General features: G+C 45.2%; 1 protein-coding gene across 13 annotated transcripts in view; it reads left to right on the top strand.

Moving 5' to 3' along the window:
• The window catches only part of LOC5565097 (contactin-associated protein-like 4), a 310,029-nt gene that overhangs the window by 192,684 nt on the left and 98,263 nt on the right, over positions 1-19,082 (top strand). For all 13 annotated transcript variants that reach the window (XM_021840467.1, XM_021840465.1, XM_021840475.1 and 10 more), the window contains 3 exons: positions 15,329-15,499; positions 15,615-15,788; positions 16,268-16,511. In XM_021840467.1, the coding sequence (XP_021696159.1) occupies positions 15,370-15,499; positions 15,615-15,788; positions 16,268-16,511 (548 nt within the window). In that variant the 5' untranslated portion in view covers positions 15,329-15,369. The remainder of the gene's footprint in view (positions 1-15,328; positions 15,500-15,614; positions 15,789-16,267; positions 16,512-19,082) is intronic.

Raw genomic sequence — 19,082 nt, forward strand, 5'->3', positions numbered from 1 at the left:
CGAAAAATGATAGTCCTTAACTTACTAAGCAACTTAGCCGAAGACGACATCCTTCTAAATAGTCAGGATCCTGAAATATCTGCAAAACAAAAGTAAAACTTCCATGCCCACTAGTGCCACCTAGCGGTCAAATTCCGAATTAAATGAGGTACCATCAGATAGCGTTTCACCTCCAGAACAACTTTAATAAAGACTCCAAGTTTCTATATTATCAGGATTTTAAGATATGACGATTTCAAACTGAGGTTTCCTCGAACCGTACATAGTGCGTTCATTATTATGCGACTTCCTTGTACATTTGTTTTTACCGTATTATAAAGGGCCAAACTGTCGAGTATTGTCCTTAATAAGATTCTTGAGGAATACATTTTGGTTTGGTGTCGATAGATATCTTTGTTGCAAAATGATAGCATATAAATCACAACTGTTGTACAAAGTACAACAGCGCGACAGCCCGAAGGTTAAATTGAATACGTTATTGCGATTTTTGCCTATTCTCAAACTATCAAATTACAGTATAAACGTTCCCCACAATTTCCCATGTTCCTTGTCCAATGTCAATCGAGGTGTTCAAATTTGGACTGTTTTTATCGTATTATTCAACTATCTTTGACTACCCTGCAAGATGTAGGCAACGTCTTTAGTTTTCTAATAGAAAACCCTGCCAGGCCAACTAAGGACACAAGATCTCTCCGGCAATCGCAGGGTCGGCTAGCTACTGGGTAATCAAGGGCTTTTCGCGAATACAAAAAGTAACTCCAGGGAACTTTCACGTTACTTGCGCTTTATATATTAAATTCCTATTTGTGGAGTGTGCGTGTTGTTCTGTGTATTTCAACTTAGTGTAAATTTGTTATTTGTAACCTAAACTAATTGCTGTACCGGAACATACCACTGCCGTTGGTTGGTGATAGAGATGGGAAAGAAGATTTGGAGCCGTTCAAAAGATCCGGATCGCTCAAAAGAATAAGTGATCCGAGGCTCTATTTTGGCTAGAGTCGATTCATTTGATCGATTTGATCAGCACGGATCAGACAAAAAAGTGACCCAGAAAAAGAACGAACCGATTCTTTTCCCCTATTCCTCTTCGTTCGTTTCTCGACTTTATTATAACGCTTGTCACGTGCGTTGCTTTGCGCACCACGCCACATATGCATCCACAGTTTTTTGCTGCTCCGTACTCTCAGCGCTCTCAGCATAGACAGACAAATTTGCCCCGCCCACTTGCACACAGGCAGATGATAGAAAGAGAGAAAAAGTGCACACTTGAATGGCAAAGCTCATTTTGCTTCTTTCTTTTGTTCTTTAGTTGGTGGATAACGAATGGCCGACACAGTGACACTAATCCTGCTATGTCGCCGGAACTCTCGCTGGAATGGCGATGTGGGCAGATGTACGGACGGATTCTTCGGTCCGTTGACGAGCCAGCGGGCGTTGCTGGACGATAGGGTTCACAGGCGTCTTCCCTCGTACAAGAGGTCTTCTTCTTCTTCTTGGCATTAACGTCCTCACTAGGACAGAGCCTGCTTCTCAGCATAGTGTTCTTATGAGCACTTCCACAGTTATTAACTAAGAGCTTTCTTTGTCAAAGTTGCCATTTTCGCATTCGTATATCGTGTGGCAGATCAGGGAAGTCAAGGAAATTTCCATTACGAAAAGATCCCGGTCCGACCGGGATTCGAACCCAGACACCTTCAGCATGGCTTTGCTTTGTAGCCGCGGACTCTAACCACGCGTCTAAGGAAGGCCCCATATGTACAAGAGGTCCCATTGGACATTTTCATTTTTAGGCAATAATGGCGCCTATCACGTCAGAATGCAGACCAATGTGGGGAAGGGGGAGGAGTTGATGTTGCACTTATACTGGTCCACTGTAGACCGTGGAGTCCGACTGCATCTACACTAGTTCATGAGGAAGTGTATGGATTGGGGGAAAGGCATGGCAGAGAGGTTTGCTTTTCTGGTTAGCAGCCTGCCTAGGAATCAGGCGCAAAGGAAAGGCGTACTATAATGATGGAAGAATGGAAGCGTTAGGGAAACAGTTTCTTGTCCGTCTCTGGTTCTAGCGTTTGCTATGAACGAATAGTTTGAGTGTGAAAGATTAAAAATGAAAGATAGAAGCATGGGAGAGATACAACTACAAAGCACGAGGAGAGGGACGGGCCCAAGATTGAACCCATGACCATCTGCTTATGAAGCAGAAGCGGTTGCCCTTAGACCACCAACCCCGTCTTAATGGAGTTCATTAAATTTGCATCAAGATATTCAAAATATTATAATATGAGTATCGGTTTTGTATGCTTTTACGCCATTGTGGATCTTATTAGAACAATGTAAAAAAGGAAGATTGGAACAAAATATATACTTTGAGAAAAAAAAATCATAAAACTATGATCAGGGAGCGAAATTATCGGTCACGATGATAAGCTTATTGCTCAAGCCGATTTTTCGGAGGAAAGAGCGTGCGATAAAATCAAACCTGTATAGCACTGCGAGAATGTCTTCTCACTAGATCTGCAGCAGCGAATTTATTCTATCGCCAGCAACGAGAAGATGGCATCCTCTTTTTCTACTCTCTGTTTCGTCGATTTGAGTGTCCTTAGCTTCCACATGTTGCTTTTATATATTAAATTTCTCTCTCCTTTCGTTCAGCTAGTATGGTCGTGTAGTAACAGTGCGCGCGCGTTTTTGCAATAACGGCTTTGTCCATGAACATGGGTTCGAATCCCGTGGGTGGCAACAATTTCTATTTATTCACCTTGTGATAATTTTCACGATAAGTTCAGAGCCGAAAAGTTGGAAATTATCGGATCGATCTTGACGTACCGTCAGTCCTATGATCAACAATTATAGCTGTTTACCAAATCTGTTTCTCGCAGATAAAGGCGGCAAAAAAAAGTCGGGTTACATAAAAAATGCATATTTTTCGTCTCATTTCCACGAATATTTCATTCACTGACCATGATAGATAACATTTGAGGGAAATTTTTCAAAACCTAATTTATTATTTGTGATTTTTTTTTTTCCTGTTGAAATAAAAATTCCAACCATAATTTTGCAATACGGCCAAGGAGGGTCGAAGAACATATGCCAATAAATTATTAAAAAATATTATATATTTTATGCAGGAGTTCATAATAACTTGAAAATGGTTAGACAAACAAAATAAATAATTGACATTACTGAAAGGAAAATTTGTCAAATTATAAGAAGAATTCTCGGAATAATCCAAGAACGAAAACCTGGAGGATACCCTGGGAAACATTGAAAAGTTTGAATGATTTAAGAGGAATAACTGAGAGAAATTCTGGTAGAATCTTTGAAAGAAATCCTAGGGTTATGTCTGGAAGATTTTTTGAAGAAACCCTGTAAAAATTCTTAAGGAAATCTCAGGAGAAGAAGAAATTCTTGAAGAAATCAGAGGATAAATAATTGGATGAAACCTTGGAAAAACAAATCTGGAATACTACCTCAAGATTTATCAGAAGGACGAATTTCTTAATAAATATTAATAAATAAATATCTGGAGAGATTCATAGGGAATTTAGTGCAGGAATTCCTGAAAATAAAGTTCAGGGAATCTTTGGAGAAATTGTTGTAGGAGTTCTTAGGAGTTGTCCATAAACCACGTGGTCATTTTGTTACATTTTTCATCGTCTGTAAGCCCGGTTTTGTCCTTAGTTGTTCTCACTGTCGGAGGACTGTTGAGGATCATCCGGAGGAATTTGTTCTGAGTCCTTTGGAGCCTCAAATGGTAGGTTTTGGCGCAGCTCTCCCAGATTGGTACGCCATATTCAATGACCGAAAGAATGACCTGTTTGTAAACAGCAAGCTTGTTCTTCAAAGACAATGAGTTCTTTTTGATCTTTCGACGTTGACGCTTGCTCCTGGGCAGTGCGTCAAGAAAGCCCGAGCAGTCGTCAGTTGTTTTCCCTCTCGGGTCGCGCGCCTATTTTCTCTGAGTGCTTTTGTTTAGCCGATCAAACGAGTGAAGCTTAAAGTGGATTGTTGCTTTTACCTTTATTTTTGTAATTAAAAAAAAAACTTTGAATGGGTCGACACTACGAGTGTAGACTTACGAAAGGTTCGCTTTTTTCAACAAACTTTGAAAGGTTCGTCACGTCAAGTGTTGGCATATTTTTTTTCTCTACATAGATATTGTTCATGTCAAATGAAAATATTATATTTACATAAAAGCATGTTTATATCTCACCAATAATTATTTATCATGGTCTAATCGCTTATCATAGTGAATCCTGTAACCCCCTCCCCATTAAAAAACATCCCTCCCAGTAACCTTTGTGGAGATGCAGAGGCAAACACGGTCTCCAAATAGCAAAGGTTACACACTAACATTCCTTCCCCCAATCCCACCTGACTGCAAGGACGTGGCTGGCGCTATTATTGACCATGTATAAATAGAGGCACTGAATTATGCACACTGAAGAAGATTATGGCCAATCCCAGCCGATCTTCAAGTTGATTCTTTGTGCATTTTCACTGACTTCGGTCAATCACGGAATAGCAACCATTGATATGTGTAGTCAGTCTAAGCTAAGCTAAGCTAAGCTAAGCAAGCTTGTTCTTCAAAGACAAGGTTGACTTTCGGTTGATCAGTGGGTATAGTGCTTTACGCAAGATGTTGCATTTGGTGACCGTTTTGTCAACCTGTTGTCTGAAGAGAAGCTTGCTGTCTAATGTTAAACCAAGGTAGTCGGCCACATCAGACCATTCCACCGTTGATCCACCGAGGGTGATTTTACAATCCTCAACCGGAAAGTCTGGGGGATTTGGAATAGGGAAAGAGGATGATCTGGGTCTTCGCCGCGTTTTCCAGCTATTTATATAATCTGACAAGACATTCAGGCCTCTCTGCAGTCGAGATGTTAACGTTCTCGTGTATCTACCGCTGTAGGCGACTGAGGTGTCGTCAGCGAACAGTGATAGAGAGCCGTCTTCAGGGAGCCGTCCGAGGTGAACCGGTTGTATAGTAGGGGACCTAAAATACTTCCTTGGGGAACACCTGCGGGGATGTTGAGTGGGTCTGAGTTGACTCCATTGAGGGAAACCTCCTGTCAAATAGATAGTTTTTGATGATTTTCACCAAATAGGTGGAAAGATTGTATCGGTGCAGCTTGTACACCAGGCCGTCATGCCAGACGTTGTCGAATGCTTTTTCGACATCGAGCAACGCCATGGCAGAGGATTTGGCGAGGGACTTGTTCCGCCTGAGAATGTTTATTCGGAGGGGTTGTCACTAAATCTCGACAGCAAACACGTTTTTGTGGTAATGTAAGCTTCAAGCTAAAAAGTTCATTTTTATTAACTGATACGCAAAAGGTATACAATTTACTTACGATTTTAGTGCACGTTTTATAGAATTTGGAAGGATCGTATCGATAACCCTCGTGAATAGGCGTTTGAGATGATTCCAAAATCTGACCTCTAGTTTTAAGCACAAATTCACGATTCAGGAAAAGCTTATTGTAAATAGTTTCAGAATTAGATAGGATAATATAGTTTTAATAGTTGCTTCGATTTGGTAGCCACGTCTCATACGGAGGAAAGTAGTACCATGATGACTTGCATGTATACAAATCTCCTATTGCTTCGACATGTCTTCCATTCCACTGTCATACTTGACGGTTACGTGCATGGCCTGTCGTGAAGTGTTTGTAACCCCACCAGCGGCGTCGCTGCAACGAGGGGTGTTGTCGGCACATACCCCCGCCTGTGAACCTAAGTGATGTCTCGAATTCTTCTGGAGTCACATGGGTTCACATCCTCCTTCGATGTCCAACACAGCTAGCTTGCAGGCAGGTCGCCGTAGAACTCCGTTTGCCGTTCGTACAAGTGCTTGACGAACTCTCCCATCGCTGCCGATGAAGATTTCCTCAATCCGTCCTCTAGTCCACTGAGTTCGCCCAGACCCACTGACAATTAGAACTAGGTCTCCTACCATTAGGTCTTTGGTTTCCTCGAACCACTTGCTCCGGCGTGTTATAACGGGCAGATATTCCTTTATCCACCTCTTCCAGAATTCGTTAACGATATGTTGGGCCATCTTCCAGCTGCTACGGAGTGCAGCGGATCCAGACACTTCGGTTGTTTCGATTTTGTTACCCGTAGAGCTGCCCAGAAGAAAATGGTTGGGAGTCAGCGACTCTTGGTCTGCTGACTCCAATGGAATGTACGTGAGCGGTCTGGAGTTCACTAACGCTTCAGCTTCATAAATGATGGTCTCTAGAGTCTCATCGTTGGGCTTACGAGGGTATTCAAGAGCCAATCCAATTGCTGTTTTCACCGATCTTACCAAGCGCTCCCAAACGCCCCCCATATGCGGAGTGGCAGGTGGAATGAATTTCCATTTCATATCGGCGTTCGTAAAGGTGTGCGCCATTGCTTCGTTTCTAGCAGCAATCTCCTCTGTAAGTTGTTTATTGGCCCCTTGGAAGCAGGTGCCATTATCCGAATATATCACAGCAGGCGAGCCACGGCGCGATATAAACCTTCGGACTGCCATGATGCACGACTCCGTAGAAAGGCTGTGTACTATTTCCATGTGCACAGCTCGAACTGACAGACACGTAAAAAGAGCAATCCACCGTTTGGCTTGACTTCGGCCAACCTTGACCAGCACTGGCCCAAAATAATCTAACCCAACGTACGTGAAGGGTCTCACATACGGTTCCAATCGTTCCTTGGGAAGAGGGGCCATTACTGGTGTTTTTGGGAAGGCCTTATTGATTCGACACCAGGAACAATCCTTTGCTACCTTTTGCACAATGGATCTCATGTTGGCAATTTCGAAACGTTGCCGAAGTTCGTTCGTCACCGTCTCTCGATTCGCGTGACGATAGAGACGATGGAACCATCCAACTATCAAAGTTGTAACTGGGTGTGTTTTTGGTAGTATTACAGGGTACCTTGCATGGAAGGGTAGATAGCCCGCCGCTTCTATGCGGCCTCGCATTCGTAGGATTCCTTGGTCATCCATATACGGCCAAGTTTTATAAATTGGGCTAGATTTTGACACAAAGGCGTGCCTAGCTTCTGGAGTGCCCATTGTTTTTTCCAAAGCAGATCGCTCTTCAGCAAAGACTTCCTCCTGTGCCGACTTCCATAGCATAACTTCGGCCTGTGCTAGCTTCTCTTGAGTGAGTACTTTCAGTTGTATATTCAGCCCATCATTTCGTTGATGAAACGAACGACATATGCCATTGTGCGTTGAAGTCTTGTCCATTCGTTGAATCGGGAGTAATCTATCATTGGTTCGCGACTCCAGTGAGTTTGAACACGTCGAAGTTCTTCATGAGTTGTCGTCGTAATCCGTTGCTCTGGCCATGCCGCTTCATCGAAGTAAAGGAATCTGGGTCCATCGAACCAGGTACTCTCAGGGTTGAGATTGGGACCGTCCTTCCATTTTGTCGCATCGTCGGAAACGTTCAGCTTGGATTGTACCCATTTCCATTCTTGCGGCTCGCTCAAAGTAAGAATTTCGCCTATTCGCACCGACACGAACTTGTGGAATCTACGATGGTCAGACCGAATCCACGCTAGCACCGTAGTTGAGTCGCTCCAGAAGAACCGTTGGGACACCGGAAGTGAATGATATTCAAGAATTGCTGCCACGAATCTTACTCCGAGGACGGCTGCCTTCAGCTCTAGCCGTGGAGTGGATAGTGTCTTTAGAGGGGCCACTTTGCACTTAGCTCCTACCAGCGCTGTTTGGACACAGTCTTCGTGTACTAAACGAAAATATACAGCACAAGAGTAGGCGATATCGCTGGCATCCACAAAGGTGTGAACTTGTAAATTTTTGATACTGGACGGAAATTGTGAGAAGTAGCACCGTGAAATTTTTAGTTCATTGAGCTTCGGGAAGAGTGACACCCACTGACGCCACTTTCTGTTAAGGTCTTCATTAATTGGCTCATCCCATCTAGTTCTAGCAGCCCACGTCCCCTGAATTATTACTTTTCCGTGGACGAGAAAGTGTGAAACGAGCCCGAGCGGATCGAATAGGCTCATTACGACCTTTAAAACCTCTCTTTTGGTAGGAATATGATTTACATCCAGTATTGAGCGCAAATCGTCCCGTAGATTGAAGCAATAGGAGAAACAATCATTCATGGGATCCCAGGACATCCCCAGCACTGATTCACTGGTAGCACTTCGTTCCAGCATTAAGTTTTTCGGTTCATCAGCCGCCAAAGGTCCCCCTATTTCACGAAGAAGCTCTGTAGAATTGGAGCGGAAACCTCGGATCTCAAAACCTCCTAACGAGTGGACCCAAGCTACTTCCTTAATCACGTCTGCGGCTTCATCGACGGTCTGAAAGCTGTCCAAGTAATCGTCGACGTAATGATTTTTAACAATCGCAGTCGCCGCTCGTGGGTAGTCTTCGGAAAACTCTTCTGCGTTTATGTTTTTTACGTATTGCGCTGAGGTGGGCGAGCAGGTTGCGCCAAATGTTGCCACGTCCATAACATAGATCTGAACAGGATTCGTTGGACTGTCGCGCCAAAGAAAACATTGTGCCAGACGGTCTTGTTCACGGATTGAGAGCTGATGAAACATCTCTTTGATGTCGCCACAGATTGCTACAGGGAACTGACGGAAACGGCTAAGAACAGCTGGAAGTAGAGTTAGTAGATCAGGTCCCTTCAAAAGCTTTGAGTTGAAAGAGACTCCGTCCACCATCGCTGCTGCATCCCACACCAGTCGAATTTTATTCGGTTTCCTGGGGTGTACGACCACGCCAAGTGGCAGAAACCACATGCGTTTGCGATCAGCATTGTTCACCTCCGATTCGGTTGCCTTGTGAGCGTACCCCTTCCTCAAATATTCAGAAATCTGCTCGCGCACACGCTCGTGTAACCAATTATTTTTTGATAATTTTCGCTCCAAAGCCTTCAAACGACGAATAGCCATGGGATAGCTATCTGGAAAATCCGGATTATCATCCCGCCACAACAGTCCGGTTTCAAATCCACGATCCGTGCGTTTAGTTGTTTGTTGCAGTATCGTTCTCGCTCGCTTCTCTTCGTCTGATTCCAACAACCTCATCTGTTCACTTGTTCCAGCATCCTCTAGCGCAAAATAGTCACGTAACTGGTCGTTGAGCTGGCGGTCACTGTCAGCAGATACAGCAACATGGAAATGGACTACAGCGCGTGGGGATGATGAACCTTGCACGCATCCGTAAATGCTTCAACCCAGTCGGCATTTTACTGCTATGGGGTCTGAAACTCCCCCTTCCCTTACCTTCAAAGGAACAGCCAAACGAAGGTTGTCCAATCCAATTAGTAGTTTCGGTTGGATGAGTTCGTAATCTTTCAATGGAAGCCCACGCAAATGAGGATATTGATGACAGAGTTCGCCGTACTTCATGGATTGCGTAGGCAAAACTAGACAATTAACCGTTCGGACCTCACATAGCTTATGGATATTGAGACTATCTTCACCAGAAATTTTTAGTTGCACGCGCTGTGATTTTCGTTCCTCTCGAGTTATGTTGCCCGTCCACTGCAACGTCAAAGGTTCGACCGGCCCTGAAACACCCAGACGATCAGCGACCGTCTTCTCTAAAAATGTTGTCGATGAGCCTTCGTCGATAAAGGCGAAGACGACTTCCCTCCGTTTACCGGCATATAATACCACAGGAAGGACTCGAAACATGGGAGAGGAACCATTTTTCTGCATAATGTTATTGACGGAGACATTGAGGGATGATTGGATAGGGGAAGGGGGGTGAAGAAGGGTGTGATGTTTTTCGTTACAGCCTTCAATTGCACACGCTTGCCAAGACCTACAAGGCCACTTTCCATGACCATTCAAGCAAGTTCTACACAGTCCCCCTTGATGAACGATTTTCCACCGCTCGTCGTTGCTCAAGGACTTGAATTTATGGCAATCAGCCACCCGGTGTCCCTCACGTTCGCATGCGGCGCATGGCTTACCTGACATTTTTGGACTTGGTGATGACGGTGGCTCCAAAGAGGAAGTAGAAAGAGAGGGTATTGATGAATGAGCATGGAGAAGACCCTTTTCTTTGGTACGTCGTTGTTCACCTCTGGAGCTACGACTTGAGTTCGGAAGTTCGAAGGTCACCTGGCTAGCCGCTTCCAGTAGTCCCGTCATGAAGTCCCCGAATGTTGCCAACGTAGCATACGGCTGCCTGTTTCGGTAGATTGCCCAGTCCATTCTGAGTGAACCGGGGAGCTTCTCTACTAATTCCTGCATTAGTACTGGGTTGGATAAATGCGTGTACTGTTTCGCCGCCTTCAGGTGGTCCACTAGATTTTGAACGACGAGCCCGAATTCAACCAACGTTTCCAGGCGGTCATGTCTAGGTGCTGGAGTGTAACGCACCTTCTCGATAAGTGTTCTTATGAGTAGCTCTGGTCTGCCGTAAAGCGTTCGAAGGGTGTTGATGACTTGAGGGACACTCGAAGGGAGAAGGAGTCTACTTCGCACCGATTCTAGTGCATGTCCCTTTAAGCATCGCTGTAACCGAATGAGATTTTCTGCATCGGTGTATCCACAAGCAGCTGTCGATTGCTCGAAGCTACAGATAAAAATCGGCCAATCTTCGGAGTTACCTGAGAAATTGGGCAATTCTTTCCCCATCACCTGCCTGGCTGCAAGTTGGCTGAACTCTGTCTCCATATTATTCGACTGTCGCTGCTCTCGTGTATCATCGGCATCTTGTCTGTTTTTTCGTGGCAATCCTGATCTCGGTTCTGAGGGGAACATTGGATGCCGCTGAGTGAAGCTCGCATGATTGTGCATTAGACTGATGCAAATTTTGAAGTTTTTGCTCCCCTATGCTTAAACGATGTCAATTATGATGAATATCATTCTCCCAAAATTTGAAGTGATCCGGAAGAAATTTGACTGTGCACACGCCATTTGAAGTTTATATGGAGATTACTATGGAAAATGCAAATCTTTTGTGTTCAGCCCTCTATCTCTTCGTCATAACATTTTATGTAAAAGTGAACACACTCATCTAATGTGAAAACTTCCCAGCTACAACTTTGCCGAAGACCACATTTTGATGGGACGTAAGGATAATTTGTTATTATTGATAACAAAGTCTATATCATGCTGAGATGATCATTCAATTACTTTCAGAGCAACACTGCTTTTTTGCTGTAGAACATAGTAGCCTGGATTACTTTGATCTATTCTTCCCGCCAGGAGTACCACTGTTGCCTGCCGAACAGTTGGTGAAGCATGCTACATGCAAACCAAGTTTACGATGATGAATAACAATTTATCCTGACGTCCAATTAAAAAGTGGTCTTTGGCAAAGTTGTAGCTGGGAAATTTTCCAATAGGATGAGTGTGTTCACTTTTCCATTAAATGTTATGACGAAGAGATAGAGGACTGAACACAGAAGATTGGCGTTTTTCATAGTAATCTCCATATAAACTTCAAATGGCGTGTGCACAGTCAAATTTCTTCCGAATCATTTCAAACTTTGGAAGGATGCTATTTACCATAATGAAAATCGTTTAAGCATAGGGGAGCAAAAATTTCAAAATTTGCATCACTCTATTGTGCATCGCTACACGATCCGAGGGGTGTGGTTGATGGGCTGAAGAGAGGCGATATAATGGTTGCTGCAACGGATGGTTTGAACGATTCGGCACGGTTGCTGCCTCTGGTTGGTCCATTTCAACTTGTTGTTGGCAGTCCGCAAACAAGGATGAATTAGGTAAGGCTTCTGGTACTGATTCTTCAGGATCAATTCTTAGAGATTGAATTCTATCGTCGAGTAAATTTGGCGAACATTGTTGAAGCCAACGGGACACCTATTGATCTGAATCGGGGATGGATGTACCTCTGCTGCTGCACTCGCTTAGTTGCCGAGCGATGGTGTTTTTTTTTTTCCAGAGATTCCATCCTGATCAACTGTTGCTGCTTCTGATACTCCTTTTCGTCTTGCAGCTTTCGTTGCCGTAGCCGCGCTTCTTCTTCCAATAGTGCTTTCCTTTCTTCTAGCCGGCGTTCTTCTTCTTCCATTTCTTTCTTCCGCATCGCTTCTTGGGCTTCTAACTCCTGCTCCTTCAGTAATTGCTCCTCTTCGACCAGCTTCATTTGGGCTTGCAGACGGGCAGCACGGACACTCGAAGTCGTGCTATGAGCGCTCCGAGCGAATTGTGATGCCAATTGAGTCACTTTATTGACCTGCCTCAGACCAGACTTGGCCGTTGATGATCTCAGCGATCTACCTTCTGAAGGTGGTGGTAGCAAATTGCGAGATGACGGCATTTTATGGACAGCGGTTTTGGTTTTACACTTCTGACAGCGATAGGGCCGGTTCTTTACCGAATCATCCAACCCCGCACAGCCAAAGTGCTCCCAGAGTTTACAGCTATCGCAAGCGACCCATTTCTCCTCGTCGGTGTCCGGTCTATCGCAGGACTTGCAGCTGTATCCGGCGGGTTTCTGATGTGCTTCCATTCTGAGACCCCGTAGTTAAAATCCTTGAAGATTTTTATTCGGAGGGGTTGTCACTAAATCTCTACAGCAAACACGTTGTTGTGGTAATGTAAGCTTCAAGCTAAAAAGTTCATTTTTATTAACTGCAAAAGGTATACAATTTACTTACGATTTTAGTGCACGTTTTATAGAATTTGGAAGGATCGTATCGATAACCCTCGTGAATAGGCGTTTGAGATGATTCCAAAATCTGACCTCTAGTTTTAAGCACAAATTCACGATTCAGGAAAAGCTTAGTGTAAATAGTTTCAGAATTAGATAGGATAATATAGTTTTAATAGTTGCTTCGATTTGGTAGCCACGTCTCATACGGAGGAAAGTAGTACCATGATGACTTGCATGTATACAAATCTCCTATTGCTTCGACATGTCTTCCATTCCACTGTCATACTTGACGGTTACGTGCATGGCCTGTCGTGAAGTGTTTGTAACCTCACCAGCGGCGTCGCTGCAACGAGGGGTGTTGTCGGCACAATGTTGGTTACTCGAGTCGAAAGCTAAACTGTTCCTCGAATAAGAGTTATTTTGATCTGAGTCTGTTGATCGCTTTTTCAAAAAGCTTTGAAAACCCTGAAAGAAGGCTGATGGGTCGATAGCTTTTGGAGGAGGGAGTTTCCCAAGTTTCCTGATGGGGATGACTTTTGCTAACTTCCACGACGAGGGGAAGTAGCTAAGTCGGAGGCACTGATTGAAACACTGATTGGCGTCGACACATCGCTGAAATCGACACGGTGGTAGTTGCGCCGGGTGGCCCGATGCCTGTTGACCAGGGAACCAACTTCTGCCACCACCGGGTAGTGGTCCGAGCTGAGGTCCTGATGAACAACCGGTTGGGAGATATTGCCGTTAATGTTGGGCAGGAAGACATAGATGGTTGAGTGGGCCCCGGACCGGCTCAGGTGGGTGGGTGAATCCGGGCTCAGGGTGCTGTAGTGGCCCTCCTCCAGGTCCTGTTGTAGGATGAGGCCATTTCTGTTTCGCCGGGTGTTCCCCCATGTCTCCTGCCAGCCAGGATGAACTGCCCCTGCCGCCATGTCATCTTAATTAGGTCTTGCTTTAGAGCCGCAGATGTTCCGTCCTTGATGGTAGCTTGCTTCGGGCAGTATGCCGCGATGATTTTGATTGGGCCGATGGAGGTTACCACCAGAACACCAACGGCCTCGATTACTTGGAGCTGGAAGCTCGGCAGCAGGGTGTAGTTTACGTTGCTCCGCAAAGCAATCACAACGCCTCCTCCTTCGGAGCCGGATCGACCAAGCCTTACAAGCCGGAAGACTGGGATGAAGACGTTAACTTCTGGCTTGTGGTGCGTCTCCGTGATCACGGCTATATCGATGCCTTCCTGGGCTAAGAAGGCAGACAGTTCCCGGGTTTTGCTCCTTAGAGGGCAAGCGTTCCAATTGGCGAACCTGGTGATGGCCTCACGCCATATTTTGCAAGTTAAGCAAATACCACCGAGTTGTCGGCGTTGATTTGTTCCGACTTGGAACGGCAGGCGCGCAGTCGTTGGAACAAGTCCCTGGTGTACTCCAACATTTGCTCCGGTGTGTACAGGGAGCCGTCGTCGAAGGGAGGAGGGGTCGAGAATTCCCCCATTCAGGAGGGGGTGCATTCTGCACCGGTGTAGCAGCGGTGGCGGCCGCGAGACAATGCTGAACCGAGGGGGCCGACTGGCGGGATGCCAGCCGGTGGTTTGGTGGAAGCGGTAGCAGATTGGGCACCTGGTAGCGGGGAGTTGGAAAGTGCTCCTCAGTCAGCGGTGGGGGTAGCTGGCGCTGTCATTCCTGCTTCTTGCTGGCGGATTGCCAGGAACTCCGGTCGTTTGGGGCAATTACGGCTTCTGCCCTCTTGATTGGATCCGCAGTTGGCGCACTTCGGTTCGATACCCTCCATCGGCTGGCATGTCGTCGTTGTGAGCGCGCCGGCACATTTGCCTTAACGGGGCTTCATGTGTTTTTTTCCGATTAAATTCATATTTTTTTTTTCATTTGGGTTTGTACTAATAATGATTTACATTATTTTACATTTTGGCTCTTTGGAGCTCTGGTAGTTTTGTAAATTTGATAACCTAACTACTGACTACTATTTACAAAGATACAAATTGATAACCTAAAGGGGTGCGACTATAGCGCAGGCGACCTGCTGGTCTGACGTGCGGCAACGAGCCCTGTAACTCTCGATAGACTCACTAAAGCGATCCTCAAGAGTTTTTATCTCGGCCAGACGATGGACCTCAGAATTTCGCATTCTCCAAGGGGCGTTCAAAGCCATTCGCAGAAGAGCTTGACAGAACAATGCCATCGCTTTATATAGCATGACAGATGAACAACGGCCAATCAGAAACAAGCAGCGAAGACTAATAAGAAACAAGTTACTACGGCCAATCAGAAAACAAGTTATTACATCCAATCAGAAGCAAGCAAAATGAAGCAATGAATGGGAACTAAATTAGAGAAATAATTCAACGTTTTCAATCCCCCGAGTAAAGGCGTATTCATGAAGGTTTCTAATTTAAAATGATTTAGGATTCTTTCACCGGGCAAAGTATTTCAAAACATAATTTATCATTTTTCATATCTGTTTATTGCATCGCTATCTTATCCTACACTTGTCACACGATTTACATATTCAAAAGTGTTCAGTTATTAGTTGTGAAAGGGCTCATAAGAATACTAAGCTGGGAAAGAGGCTCTGTCTCAATGAGAACGTAACACCAGAAATAAGAAAAAGAACAATATCCTACATCTTTTGAACTGCGCAGTCATCGTTGTAAGCAGCCATAATGATAGTTTTTCTCTCTTGTCTGCATTCCAGCAACACCACAATCAACCTGCCCATCTGTTAATTACCAAAGAATGCACCAAAACCATCATGCAGCTGCCTCAGGTCATTGCCGAACGCCAGTCATTGCCATCACAGTTGCCGCCATCAGTATTCTCACACTTCCGCACACGGCATCGGCCATCCCGACGACTACCGAAATACGTACGTAGCTTTTGATACCTACCTATATGGCTAATTGCTGTATCGTTAGATTTTATTTCCCCTTTTATGCGAACCCAACTGATATTGATACTAATCTTATTACGACCCCTTGCAGCAAAATGTACCGGCCCTCCGAATCCGGGTGGCTGCCAGGGGGTCCAGAATCGGTACTACTTCAATCAGACGACCAACAATTGCACCCAGTTCACCTGGGGCGGTTGCGGAGGCAATCTGCAGAACAATTTCGAAACGTACGAAGTGTGCATGCAGCAGTGCAACAATGAGACGCGTGAGTACAGACTTCGACCTGCCTGCCTTGACGAAAACGATGCTCGTCGGAATATGGATTATGCGGAGGGCAGGTCAACTGGGATGGTTTTTTCCCGGAAGAAGGCTTTTCAATTTGACTTTTCACCAGAGAGCGTGTGAATCTCAGGATGCAGTAGGATTCTGTTGCGCAGTGGCTTCGAAGCGGTAATAATGTGAGACGAAATTGTCGTAGCATACACTCCCATGCAAGAGTTCGGGTTCACCCTCTAAGAAACTCGTCCACGTCTTTTGATTGAAAAATTCCTTTTGCCTCCATTGTAATATTCCACTCGAAGCCACTGTGGAATCCTTGACGCAAAAGCGATAATTATTAGCTTTGCGTAACTTCATAACGTTCCAGCCTTCCGCATCTGCCGCATATTCCGACGAATCGCACCACCATATACAGAGTATACACAACGCACTCAAACCCACATCAATTTCTAATGCACGCTACAGAAACGCAGCCTCCGGTGCAGCAGCTAACAACGGCCAACAGCCCGTCGACAACGGTGCAGACCCAGACGCAGGAAGCGCTTTCGCAGCGGTACTCCTCCAGCAGCACCCAGCCCCCCATGCCGGACGAACTTCGGGGCTCGGAGCTCACGTTCAAGGAAACCGGCTACGAGAAAACGTTCATGTTCGCCAAGAACAACACGTTCATCCAGATGGACGGCGAAACAATACAAACATTTCAATTAAGGTAAATGTGGGCTCGGTGCTGGTGGTCTCCCTAGGACCATGGCCTGGATTGTAATGGGCTGTTTCCGCAGGGATGGACATAGTCACGCATCGATTGGCCGGCAGCCAACGGCCAACAACAACGGTGCATAATTTACTTAATCCGATGGTTGGAGATGGTTGCACGACTCCTTTGGGGATGGGATTTTCAACAATTGAACACAATTAGCAAATCGATTTTCACTTTGAGTAATCTGCCTGCTTCATGGTACAGACTATGAGGGCACATTAAATGTTCCATGCTTTTGTGTAAAATTTCCACTCTTGTAACGAGGTGTCCGAGCTATCTGCAGTACTAGGAAAAGCCCTGAAGCTTTTCAAAAGTCTTTACGAACATTTGCAAAAGCATCTATGAGATTTTCAGAATCATTCTACAGATTAACGCCTAATAAGAGTTGTGAAAATTGATTCTAGAGTAGCAGCTTCGAAAATAATAAATTTGAAGTTGATTAGATGTTTGGATTGAAAACTCATTCAGAACATTTGAGAGAAATTCTAAACATTGTCTAAGCTAGAAGGTCCTCAAAACGCATCGGCTCTTTCAACACTATTTTGATTTATCCAGAAAAGCTATTGAAAGCTTCCAGAAGATTTATTTAAACACCTTCCCAGAAGCTTTGCAGAAGCATCTCAGAAGCTTTGCAGAAGCTACCCTGAAACATCCCATAAGCATTTCAGAAGTTTCCAGAAGCTTTGCACATGCGTCCCATTAGCTTTACAGAAGCGCCTCATAAGCTTGACATAAGCTTTCCAGAAGTGTCCCAGAAGCCTTGCAGAAGCTTCCCAGAATCTTTGCCGAAATTTCCTTGAAGCTTCGCCGAAGCTTTGCCGAAGCTTCCCAGATGCTTTGCCAAAGCTTCCCAAAAGCTTTGCTGAAGCTTCCCAAAAGCTTTGCCGAAGCCTCCCAAAAGCTTTGCCGAAGCTTCCCAAAAGCTTTGCCGAAGCTTCCCAAACACTTTGCCGGATCTTCCCAGAAGCTTTTCCGAAGCTTCCCAAAAGATTTGCCGTAGCTTCCCAAAAGCTTTGCCGAAGCATTCCAGAAGCTTTGATGAAGCTTCCCAGAAACTTTGTCGAAGCTTCCAACAAGCTTTGAAGAAGCTTCCCTGAAACCTTACAGAAGCTTCCCAGAAGCTTTCCAGAAGTGTCCAAGAAGCCTTGCAGAAGCTTCCCAGAAGCTTTGCAGAAGCTTCCCAGAATCTTTGCCGAAGCATCCCAGATGCATTGCAATAGCTTCCCAAAAGCTTTACCGAAGCTTCCCAGAAGCTTTGTTGAAGCTTTTCAGAAGCTTTGTCGAAGTTTCTCAGAAACTTTGTCGAAGCTTCCCAGAAGCTTTGGCGAAGCTTCCCAGAAGCTTTGCAGAAACTTCTCAGAAGCTTTGCCGAAACCTCCCAGATGCTTTGCCGAAGTTTCCCAAGAGCTTTGTCGGAGCTTCCCAGAAACTTTATCGAAGCTTGCAGAAACTTTGTCGAAGCTTCCAAGAAGCTTTGCAAAAGCTTCCCAGAAACCTTGCAGAAGCTTCCCAAAAGTTTTGCTGGACCTTCTCGGAAGCTTTGCCGAAGCTACCCAGAATATTTCCAGAAGCTTTGCAGAAGCTTCTCAGAAGATTTGCAAAAGCATCCCAGAAGCTTTGAAAGGCATCCTAGAAGCTTTGCCGAAGCTTCCCAAAATCTTTGTCGAAGCTTCCCAGAATCATTGCCGAAGCTTTTCAGATGCTTTGCAGAAGCTTACCAAAAGCTTTGCAGAAGCTTCCCAAAAGCTTTACCGAAGCTTCCCGGAAGCTTTGTTGAAGCTTCCAGAAGCTTTGTCGAAGTTTCTCAGAAACTTTGTCGAAGCTTCCCAGAAGCTTTTTCGAAGCTTCCAACAAGCTTTGCAAAAGCTTCCTAAAAACCTTACAGAAGTGTCCCAGAAGCTTTGCAGGAGCTTCCCGGAAGCTGAGCAGAAGCTAACCAGAAGGTTTCCAGAAGCTTCTCAGAAGATTTGCAAAAGTATCCCAGAAGCTATTCCGAAGCTTCCCAGAAGCTTTGCCGAAGCTTTTCAGATGCTTTGCCAAAACTTCTCAGAAGCTTTACCGAAGCATCCCAGAAGCTTTGCAAAGGCATTCCAGAAGCTTAGCCGAAGCTTCCGAAAAGCTTTGCCGAAGCTTCCCAGAAGCTTTGTTGAAGCTTTCCAGAAGCTTCGTCGAAGCTTCCCAGAATCTTTGCCGAAGCTTCCCAGATGCATTGCAGTAGCTTCCCAAAAGCTTTACCAAAGCTTCCCAGAAGCTTTGTTGAAGCTTTTCAGTAGCTTTGTCGAAGTTTCTCAGAAATTTTGTCGAAGCTTCCCAGAAGCTTTGGCGAAGCTTCCCAGAAGCTTTGCCGAAACTTCTCAGAAGCTTTGCCGGAACTTCCCAGATGCTTTGCCGAAGTTTCCCAAAAGCTTTGTCGGAGCTTCACAGAAACTTTATCGAAGCTTGCAGAAACTTTGTCGAAGCTTCCAAGAAGCTTTGCAAAAGCTTCCCAGAAACCTTGCAGAAGCTTCCCAAAAGTTTTGCTGG

The sequence above is a fragment of the Aedes aegypti genome, chromosome 2 (genome assembly GCF_002204515.2).
Source record: "Aedes aegypti strain LVP_AGWG chromosome 2, AaegL5.0 Primary Assembly, whole genome shotgun sequence".
Lineage (NCBI taxonomy): Eukaryota > Metazoa > Arthropoda > Insecta > Diptera > Culicidae > Aedes > Aedes aegypti.